Source organism: Lagopus muta, chromosome 2, assembly GCF_023343835.1.
Source record: "Lagopus muta isolate bLagMut1 chromosome 2, bLagMut1 primary, whole genome shotgun sequence".
Taxonomy (NCBI): Eukaryota; Metazoa; Chordata; class Aves; order Galliformes; family Phasianidae; genus Lagopus; species Lagopus muta.
Window position 1 is genome coordinate 94,956,748 of NC_064434.1, and position 10,985 is coordinate 94,967,732.

The 10,985-nt window shown below is 47.5% G+C and overlaps 1 protein-coding gene across 1 annotated transcript; it reads right to left on the reverse strand.

Moving 5' to 3' along the window:
- Positions 1–419: 419 nt before the first annotated feature.
- On the reverse strand, positions 420–8,403 carry LRRN4 (leucine rich repeat neuronal 4). The gene is made up of 5 exons (XM_048937227.1): positions 7,882–8,403; positions 5,836–6,558; positions 4,121–4,322; positions 2,922–3,056; positions 420–1,850 (listed from the first exon to the last, which is right to left on the reverse strand). Exons 2-5 carry the CDS (start codon positions 6,521–6,523, stop codon positions 524–526), a joined length of 2,352 nt encoding a protein of 783 aa, XP_048793184.1. The 5' UTR covers positions 6,524–6,558; positions 7,882–8,403; the 3' UTR covers positions 420–523.
- Between the last annotated feature and the right edge of the window lie 2,582 nt (positions 8,404–10,985).

Here is a 10,985-nt window from a genome sequence, read left to right on the forward strand (position 1 = left end):
CTGACCAGATGTAGAGCTGAGCAGTTTTGGTCACCAGTTATTTACTGGAGTTGGATGCATACAGCACCCTGCCACTGAGCCCAAGGAGGTCTGTTTCATGCTCTTTTTAGTAATGCTCTTTCAAAAATGAAAGCTCAGCCTCACTCACGTGAGTAAGAGCAGTATCTGTTGTGCTTAGTAAAATGCATTCTAGATTCTCGCTCTGCGTGGACTGTATTGGTGACAGCTGACAAGGATCCATCTCATGGTGTGAAATGTACATTAGTATATTTGTAGCTGAGCATAAAACTAACTTCTCAAGGTTAATGTCCACATTTAGCATGTGAACAAGAACCAAAGGCTTTTTTTTTTGTTTGGCTGCCTTTTAAAAAACAATTTTTTTTTCTTCTCTAGAAACACAGTGGCAATGATGTCAGATATTTCCTTTTTTTTTTTTTTTTTGCTGAAGGACTTCTTGATAAAGGAAAACATACCAAAGTGATAGAGATAGCGACCTTGGAATGTGTAGAACAATCACCTAGTGCTAATCTGCACTTTGTAACTTTAATGGGTAATCAAATGCTGGGTTTTTGTAGGAGACTAGATGCGTACTGTACTGCTCACTGTGAGGCTTCTTACGTGCCTTGCACAGACAGATGGACAAAATAATTGTGGAAATGAGGAAGAGTCCACTTGCTGCAGACAGAGCAGCAAAGACAGACTTGTAGCTGGGCTTTGTCCTGAACCTGGCGCACGAATTGCCTGCAATTCCTTGGTTTACTGTGTGGCTTAACCCTGCGCTGTTGGAAGCAGTCACACAAACGTGGTAAGTGGTGTATGGGGAGAGGTTATACAGGGTGTACTGCCTCGCTGTGGAGTAAATGTTCTCCAGGACAAGCTGTCCTTCCTCATCGCCTTGGTCACGGAGCATCAACTGATAGGTACGAACAACGGAGTTTGGGGCGCACCAGTGTATCTGTGCAGAGCTGTCTGTGACTTCAGACACCTCTCTGAGCCTCGGCGGGTCTGGAATTTCATTTTCTGTTGACATGCCAGGACATAAGCATGGGGATGCTCTCTGAAGTTCGCTGCACGGCTTCTGAAGGTGTCTGCATGGGTTGTAGTCACAGGAGGTGTACGTTTGTTGCACAGGGGGTTCCGTTGTCTCCTCGCTGTATTCGTAGTCATCTACGTAGTGGATCCGTGGCCGGGTGGGTGTGGATGCTGACTGAGTGCTGGACTTTGTGGAGTTTGGCTGCCGTAGATTTGTTTGTGGTGTCCTTTCCACAGCAAAGGAGTGAATGTAATGGGGAATGGCATCTGGTTTTCCTGTTGCTGGAGTAGAATGCTCGCTAGTGGGCTGGCTGAATAGGCGTTCCTGGGGAAATGCCATGTGAGTTTTTCTGAGCTCTCCTTGGAGCTGCTTCAGTGTTTCAGTTTGACTCACAGAGCCATAATCCGTGGTCTGGCTGTAGAGCTCTCTGAGAAAACCGGGGGAGGTGGTTAGAGATGCAAGGAAAGGGGGATGGCTCATGGATTCGGAAACTGCCTCGTCCTCGGGGGAGGAACTGTTGGCTTTCGTGAGCATCAGCTCAGCTGGGTTGGCTGAGGTTGTGCTCATTACACTGGCTTCCTCATTCAGACGAATGTAAGTGTCTTTGGTTAGCGGAGCAGAGTCTGTTGTCATTGCTGCAGTCGTGGTGTAGTAGCTGGCAAGGCTGAAAGCGTCTCCTTGGCTGGAGGGTGTGTTTGAATCGGGCAGTGAGATATCCTCCTCAGCCTGGCATTTACTGTAGAGATCTTGCAGTGAAAAAGAAACTGAAGGCCTGTCCCCGTTTTCTTGGGATGTGGTGCAAAAAGTGTCCAAAACCCTGTAGAGAGGACAAGTTAGAAAAGACCAATTCCACAAGAGCATTAACAGGCTCCTCTGAGCCTTTTTTATCCCAAACCATTCTTCATATTAAAGAGGTGAGGCCTAGACCAGAGCTAGGTTGTGTTAACGATAGTCCTGTGCTAAATAGATGACTTTCCACAGCACTGTGAGCATAGCTGACTAGCTCTTGGCTTTTGTAAGGTGCCTGAGACAAAGCATCCTTTGGTACTCTGTGGACTTTGGCAAGAATGTCTGGGTTCAAGGCAGATTGTGTTAAAGGTTCAGACTTTAATGCTGCTCTTCAGAAGGAAACACATACAGAGTTGTAATGGGGTCCCCAGGATCCTTAAACTTGGCTGTCTCAGACTGCAAGAGCCATGCTAAAGCACATCCAGTGTTTGTGCTCAGTTTCTTTCTTTACCCAGTCCCTGCAGGCTTTTTTAAAGAATGCAAATGCTAAGTCCTTCATGAAGAGCAGCAATCTAATTTTAACAGTATACTTCCCTGCTTTCTTAGTTTTGGGTGGTAAAATCTTGGTTATCCCTCCAAAGGAAGTCAGATTATGCATATGCAAAGCGCTTCTTCTGTAAAACTCTTGGGAAGCATGAAAACAATTGAGGATAAATGGTACTTTTTGCAAGTTTGTTCACCGCCTCTGGCTTTGGGAATGCCAGAGCAGGAGGAAATGGTGAACAAAAGTACTTGTGAAGTCTTCCAGCCATGCTCCCAGTGCTTGCCCATCAAGGCCACCTAGCTAGCTCATTTTTTATCTCCAGCAAATAGAGAAATATGAACCAAGAGGGAAAATGAACTATTCTCAGAATCCACAGCTAATATCACTTCATGCTTTTCTACATATGCTCACTGTATTTGTCCACTTCCAAGTGTAATTCAGCCATAGCTTCTTCCTAAAAAAAAGACTTTATTTTACACTTCTACCTCTTGTGGAAATGAGGAACATGCAAGGAATGTGAGCAATTTGTAGGGTAATGACTATTTGGTCTTCAAATAACTTGCATATTTAAGTTGTGTATAAAGAGGATTACTTCATCTCCTTGAAAACACTTACTTTTGCAGCACAATCTTGGGTGTGGAGAGCAGCCAGGAGAGCCTACAGTCACATAGCAGAGGATTTCCATGCAAGTTGATGATGATACTGTCTGAGGAATTGGTGTTCCAAGAATTAAAGGAACTCAGGTTACAGCTAAAAGATGACAAATAAATAAAGTAATTAGTTTGTGCTGAGCTCACCTTTGAAGAATTGGAGCAGGCTTTAGTATCCCATCCTGTGTAAGATACAATGCCAAATTGCCAGTTGCCTTGGAAATACCATATTACCAACACTCCCATTCTGCATTTGAAAGTCCAGGTTGCTATCTGCCCATCTCTCTGAACTGCACAATGTGGCTGTTGTCTCTGGTATATATGTCTCTATATAGCTAAAGTGCTGTAAGTGGATAGCACCCTTAGAGATTGCAGCTGGAAAGGAAAAGGTTATCTCTGCCATCATGCATTCACCTGCACTTTGACATTATGTCATTTCTTTAGTTTCTTTCTCAGTGTGCTTCTAGTGGCTTGGCTTATGCCAGTCATCCCCTTCACGTTAATTACCTCTCTGAGACCATATCCCTCGGCTATTAAATCAAATAACTGATCTAGGAAGACCTTGCTTGCCTTTACTGTTAAACTGCCCTAGCCACAGAAAAAGTGCTCAACCTGAGTGTTCAGAAGGTGCTGTCTAATCTCTGTGACTTTAATTGTTATTCCTTTCTTCTCTTTGAGTTTGGGTCCTGATTTTTAGCACTTAGAACTGATATTTCTGCATATGTTGTAAAATGTTGTGTAACTTTAGGAAACTATCAGCTTTCATCCTTTGTAAAGCAATGTAGACTTTGGAAGCATGATCAGCTACCAAAAGTAGGCTTCAGAGCATCTGTGCTGATCTCATCAACGCTGGGTGAAGCCTTCTAGTGGCGTGGCAGCAGGATGGATGTTATCTCAGACAAATGGTAACTATGCTATTGCTGCAAGTCTCACAGCAGCTCTGAGCTTTATCGGTTCTCCTGCTGTGTTCGTCCTGCTGCTACAGCACAGGCTTCATGTGGCATACCTGGGTGCATAGTGTTTCTCCATGACATACAAACCCATACCTCTTTTCCACATATGTAATGGCAAACAACCTTTGCATAAAAGTCAGCTCCACACACAGTTGTTCTGGGAGACAAAGGCAATGACTGATGAAGAACAACAGAAAAGAAAACAACTCACTTTTGAAAGGAGAGATGGCTTAGGTTAGGTGTGCTTTCAAACATCTCTGTCCTCACAAAACCCAGAGAATGGGAGTCACGGCAGTTCAGCTCTCTGAGGTGAGGCATAGACCTGAAGTCGGTATCAAGACTTTGTAATTTTGGCATCTTTGTCAGGTGAAGAAATCTGAGGTTGGGCAAGTCTCTGGTCCACTCAACTTGAACTGAAGCAGAAAAAAGATTTTTACTTGTTGCATAAATAGTGCATTGCTGTGGATTTCTCCTAGGAAAAAAGAAGCAGACTGAAATGCTGGCCCATTGACAGATGTTAGTGAGATTTTGCCAAGCGGCACACAGAAAAGATGGAACCCTCTCTTTGTGAAGCACATGGATTTATTAGTAACTTAGCTAGAGAACCACCAGATAGAAGTCCTGAATTCATAGTGATGTAAAATATCTCTGTGGTTTTCTGTAGCTATTCCCCGTGGGGAAAGGAATACAAACAAAAATCAGTGCATATAAACACTGGAACAATAATTTTTATAATGTTACAGATCTGACCATGCCCTTATGGGGCAGGGGAGAAGAAGGAAACATAGAGAAAGGTAATAAAGGCAACCAGAGAGATGGAACAGTTTTCCTATTGAGTGAGGTTAAATGGATTCTCAGAGAAGTGATGGCTGGAGGGCGATGAGAGAGGTCTACAAAGTCCTGAGTGGTGTGAGAAAGGCAAATACCATCCCATTTCTCCTAGCACAAGAAGAAGCTGAGACATGAAACTATGGAGGAACAGGTCTTATACAAAAGTGCTTTTCCATCCCAGGGCTGAATCGTGTAACTCACTACCACAAGAGATGTTAGAAATTTAGTGGTGTACTGCTCAGTGCTTAGTGAGGTGACCTAGGGAAGTCTCTACTGCTGCCTGCTGGAATTGGGGCCAGTACAGATGGGAAGAATCCCTCGGTGCTGCCTTCCTTTTGCTCCCTGCCGTGGGCTAGAGCTACTGTTGCCCTGTTCTGGAGAGAATCACTGCTGTGACTCCATGCTGTGCTTCTTGTACCAGTGCTGACCAATAATGCATGGTGATGCCTCACTGAGAGCCCCTGTGAGAGTAGGATTGTTTTAGATGAATAAAACTGCTATGAAGCGAGACGGAAATGCGTAGGGTGGCTGTGTAGGGAGGCCAGGGAAGCAGTGGCCTGGTGTGTAGAAGAACTGGAGCCAAGCCTTGGCTCTGCCCCAGCTGGGCCAAGCGTTCAGCATCTCCCTGCCTCAGCATCTCAGTTACAAGTAAGCTGACAGGAGATGTACAAAAAGAAAAGTTGTGTCGCCAGTCTCTCCAGGCTGGGAAGTCTCACTGTGCAGAAGTGTTGGGCTGGTTTTAGTTGCCATATTCTCTGTGCTACTTCAATGCAGCAGTGTAAAGCAGGGTATAAGCATGGGGATAGACAGTGAAAGATTTTGGCCATTTATCTGGAAAGAGAAATGAATTTCCTTCTGTGCTTCCCAAAGCTAATCCTGGGGCTGGCAGTGGCGTGCTGCGGGATTAGGAGGGAGGCAAGGTGCTGCAGCGATGGGCAGTCGTGCTTGGTGCTGTCCTTGCCCTCCCTCGGGGAGGCTGCTCTGTGCCAGGGCCTCTCTCCAGGATTATGTGACGCTGGAGAGTGCCTCACACGCTCACATTGGCTGTAAATAAGGTCAGGCCCCATGTTTACCATGAGAAATCCATAAACTTACTTCTCTCGAGAAAGGTCCCGCTCAGATCAAGCACGCTGATGGTGTTCTCGGGACTGTGCAGGGCATCGCCAGGGGAGAGACTGATGGCAAAAGCAGACTCCTGAATTCCCCTTCTGCCTTCCTGCCCAAGCAGAGTTGTGGAGAGGTTCAGGAACTGTAGCTGGGGGTAACAGGAAAAAGCCAGTGGCTGGATTTCAATCAGTGGATTTCCAGCCAAGGACAGCCACCTCAGGTTAGGCATGGAAGAGGTGTGGCACGATGGCACAGAGGACAGCTTGTTAAAGCTTAAGTCCAGTGAATGAAGGCTGCTGAAGGTTTCCGACCCCCACTTGACTGCCTGGAGAAGGTTCTGCCTCAGTACTAGGATGCGCAGCTGTGGGAGATTTGCTATTTCTGTGCCATTCACCTCTTCTAAGAGGTTGTTGCTGAGATCCAAGGTCTGCAGGGCCTCTGGCAGGCAGATGGGGAAAGCCGTCAGGCTGCTGTTGGTCAGCTGCAGGGTGATCCATGTCCTGTTCTTCCAATCCTCGCAGGACATGCTGGTGAGATTAACGTTCTCCCAGTGGTCTCCCTGAGCCAGCTGGAAAAAGGTGGTGACATCCCTGGATGCTGCAGGCTCTGCTCTGCTCACCAGGCCTGATGCTGTGTTTCTTGCCAGCAGACAAATGATGAGCAAGAAGGAGAGCATCTTCCTGCTGGATGGCTTACAGTTAGTTGCAAGATCTGTTTGTTTTTTGTTTCAGGGAAAGGAAAACATAAATCAGCATTACAAACCAAATTAAAATATGTCCAGGTAGCTACAAGGTATTTAAAAGTGAAACACATACAATTGTTTTCCTGTTGCATCCAGACAGTGTAAGGGATAATTAACGTCTCTTCTATAATTAAGCCTAAGCAAAAAGGAGCCCCTTGGGACATTCTGTCTGAATTATCATGTGATCTTAGTACAAGTTTGCCAACAGTTTTTCATGCAGAAAGCAACCAAGCAGTATTGCACATTGGAGCAGCAGCTGCATGGGAGGCGAGCTGCTTGACTGGTTGACATTGCAGCAACAGGTGCTGGGACAGCACAACCTGCAGGAGAGGGATCTTACCATGTTATATGACTTTCCTTTTGTACCTGGTTGTGTATTGCAGCAGGACAACCCCACAGAGCGCAGTGTCTTCTCTGGGAAGAGCTGCCTGCTGGGGAGGTACTCAGGCAATGGGGCTGGGGGCAGATGTGGCTGGGGCTCTGCTGTGGGTGAGATATTGTGTGCTCCAGTTCCAAAGGCAAAGGGAGGTGCTGGTAATGTAGCTGCTGACCCGTGTTTTTGTTCAAGTGGCCAGGTCTGAGTGTGTGCTCCTGGATCAGGGCCTCAAAAGCTTGGGTTCTGAGATGCACTTTATTCAGTGTTATGGTTCCCTTGGTGCTCCCTCCTTGTCCAGCCCCAGCTGGGTTTGTTTAGGTATCACAGCCTCTGGTTCATTCATCCCAGTCCTCTATGAGATGGGTGATGAGAGACATTTTTGATAGACAAACACTTTGAAAAATACACAACATCCATGAGACTCCTACCAAAGTTTCTGCATCACTCCTCTGAGCAATTCAAAAGCTCAGCAGAAACCTGAAGACCCCTTTGAAAAATACAAGTCCTAAGTGACTTGCCCAAGGCTGTGCAGGTAGTTCTGTGTCAGTGGAATGAATCAACCATAGCCCTGAACTAGTGCTTTACTTATTAATCTGTTGTTTCGGGCTCTCTCTTCATCTTATTAGCTACTTGCTGTTCCCTGAGAAGTGCCAGGTATTGGACAGACCATCGTCTATTGCTCCCATCTCAGGTTTGAGGTAGGGACCAGCCAGTGTGCTTTGGTCACCTGAGTCCTTTCCGGCGTCTGGAGCTGCACTAGAGCAGAGCAGCCTCACGATCTCCCGGTCCCCGGGGCTGCTGGCTTCCCTGCTCCGCGGCACATGGCAGCGGGAGGAAGGGAGCAGCGGGACGGCTGGATCCTGCTCTTATATTCACCCGTAGCCCCCAGATCTAAGCCGCGGCCGCTCGCACGTACCTGCCCGAGAGTCCCGATGCCTCGTGCCTCCCCTTTCGCGCAACGCGAGCTGCCGGGCTCTGTTTTATACACTCTGGTGACTCAGCCGAGGAGCGTGTAAGGTCTGTGTTCTGTTCCCGGCTTCCCCTGCTCGCGGCTCTGCCCACAACGCAGGCGACGTTTGTTCCAGGCTCGCTCCCCCTGCCTGGAGAGGGGCTGGCTCCGCTGCGTTCCCCCCTCGCAGAAGGGTGGGAGGGCTGCCGTCTCTCAGCGCCGCTCCCCAGGCAGGCCTGCTGCCTCCGTCTTCTGCTGAGCACGGGCGTAAAGGCAACGGAGAGGTGCCTCCAGTCCCACCCATCGCATCTTCCGCGGACGGAGGGAGCTTGGGAGGGGAGAGGAATTCTTCTGGATTTTTTTCTGTGGACGGATTGTAACGATGTGGAGCTCTGCTCCATCTGCTGACAAGGGTGTTGATAACTCTGCGCACCAATAAAAGGCTTAAAGTATTTACATTTCTCTGTAAGACACTTGCACTTGGGAGTAACTCTCAGGACTGCTCTCCCAGGACAGATGGCATCTCTCAGAGCCGAGGAGGCCCCTGGGACATACCGCAGGAAAGCTCCCACCCACCTGCTGCTCTTGCAAAATCCCTTCAGCTGGGGAGAGGCCTGCAGCATCACATGGCAGCGTGACCGGCTCCCAGGCCTGCTGTGTGGGGCTTCTCATCTATGTGCTGCATCTGCTGTGGTGTGCAGCTGGGGAAGGTTCCCTTCCTGCTCCTTTGTTCTTTCTTTGCTGGTATAAGTAAGAGCAAGTGGTGTAAAGCCAAGGGACTGCTCTGAGCTAGGGCTATTGGCTGTGTTACAGTTGAAACCATCAGGTCAAGGGCCAAGATGAAGAGCAGGAACTTGAAAGGAATATATTAAAAGAGGTGGTTCCAAAGCTAAAGCAAGAATGTGGCTGCTCAGTTGCTGCTATAAGGCAGTTGTTAACATTTTCAGGGAGAACAGTAGTCAGTGCTTTTCATTTGTCAAGGTGACAAAAGAGATTGTGATGTGGAAGGCAGAACAGGCCTGTGGGCTTTGGTGCTAAAGTGCAGATAAATGTCTTGCTTTCACAAAATCCTTGACTCTGCACGTATACAGACCTTATCTTCTATGTCATTCATTATCTGTGTGGGGAGAGGACCTTGAAAAACACCAGAACATCCCCGGATCAAGATACGGACTTTGAGTAGGACTCTCTGGAGCCCTTGTGGTTTTTTTGGAGGCTGGGTGCAATGTACATGTTGTTCTGCGCGGAACGGCTGGCTGTCGGGCAAGACAAATAGTTTCCTAAATGAAGGGCTAATCCCATGGATTAATGTTGGTGGAGCAGCTGTCAGGCCTGTGCTTAGGGGAGCACGCAGGCCAGGTGCTCATATGCCTACAGGTAGCTCTGAGGATCTGCCAGGTTCAAAGGGCAAATTGGAGCAGGTAAAAAAGATTTTGAAGCATTTGCTACAGGAGTGGTAGGAGCAAAGTCTGGTCTCAACCAGACTAGTGGGAACCTTACCTTCTCTTTGCCTTTGCAGCTTCTTAGCTGTAAAGCTCCTTTTTGAGAAGCTGAGAAGCTTGATTCTGAGTGGCTGTGAGAAGCTCTTATACAAAGTAGAGAAGCCAAGGAAAATGAGCTTTTGTTACATTTCTTTTTCACATTTGTCTCCGGTTTTTGGATGCACAGTTTTGGGGCAGGCATTACGTTTTTCCCACTCTTTAGCCAAGCTGTAAATTCTCTAATCATTTGGAGTATTGTAGCTCTGGTATATCTCAGAGAGCTGCCCAGGTGTGGTGGAGATTTCCCAAGGCAGACAGCAGCCTTCTCTCACCAGTTTCTTGGAAATCATCTGATGGCAGCAGGCAGATTTCCTTTCTCCCTGTGTGTCATTTCGACCTGTTCTCAAGTTGCTGTTTCTTCAGGTTATTGATCTCCTTATTCTGCTTTTCTGGGAGTTGTGGTGTCAATCTGAGGGAATGCTCAGTCAAGGCAGGCATTTTTGGTAGCTTCTTTTTCACACGGATGATCTATGAGGCACAAAGAGCTAAACCAGACGCCCCCTCCTTAGGGCTGATTCAGTGCTGCACAAAACCTCCTTGCCTGCAGGAATGCTGGGGATGGGCCCTGCATTCCTCAGTGACACAGCGATAAGCAGAGCCACGGGGAGAAAAGGAGAAGGTGAGAATGGTACCAGGCTGTAAAGTTTAAGAGATGAGTGTTTCTTACTGGCTTTGGTCCAAGTGATGGCTAAGAATGAAAGTATCCTGAAAAATTTGGAGAATGGCTTTTAAAGCCAACAGAAGAAATACTTTATTGGTCACTCCACAGAGCAAGCACTAGCAAGATGTTTTCCTACAGCCATTAGGGGGAGAGGATTATCTAGCCCAAGGTTTCAGAAAACTGTGGGACGTGTGTGTTGTCTGTTACAGTAGTGCAGTCTGAAGGCAGCTGTGGAACGCCCTATGGAATCTTGTGGGTAAGGACAGACAGCAGCCATCTGACATTGGTAGCATTTTACCCTGACCTGACATCGGTTTAATTAAGCTCGACATAGAATACGGTCACGGTTGGGCCAATGTATTAGTTTGCTAAAGGTTTTTGATTTAATCTAAACAACGATCCTGTCTGGGACTTTGTGCATTGCACAGACAGAAGATGCTCTATTTCTAGGGCAGCTACTTTCCCTGTGAAGTGTTCCTCAGGTAGTCCTGGGACTGTGCAGTTAGTAACTTTGTTACTATAGATTGCTGCATCGGTGGTACAAACAGCAAAAGCAAAGTTAAATCAGGTTATTGCATGAGTAAGGGTGTGGTATCTGGTGTACATGAAGGGGAAGGTCTGAGTCTGGCTGTGACATGCTTGGTGCCATGGGTGGGATGGAAGTTGAGCAGCTGGCCCTGAGCAGGGCTGTGTGCAGGCCCAGGCAGAGCAGGCTGCTCAGCCTGCAGTTGTGAGGTGCAGAGTGCCCTGTGCTACCCCTAGGCTGCCTACAGGACCTGCAGCCACTGCCCCATGCAGCACTGAAGGCAAATGGATAAGAACAGATTCCTCTCTGTGTTCTTTACTTCTCATCCAAGAGCCTTGTATGT

Coding starts and splice junctions, on each gene's coding strand:
- LRRN4 (XM_048937227.1), bottom strand. CDS start 6,523: ATGCTCTCCTTCTTGCTCATCATTTGTCTGCTGGCAAGAAACACAGCA. Junction 3,057..4,120: donor AGCCATCTCTCCTTTCAAAA/GTGAGTTGTTTT, acceptor GTCATCTTTTAG/CTGTAACCTGAGTTCCTTTA. Junction 1,851..2,921: donor CCCAAGATTGTGCTGCAAAA/GTAAGTGTTTTC, acceptor TCCTCTCTACAG/GGTTTTGGACACTTTTTGCA.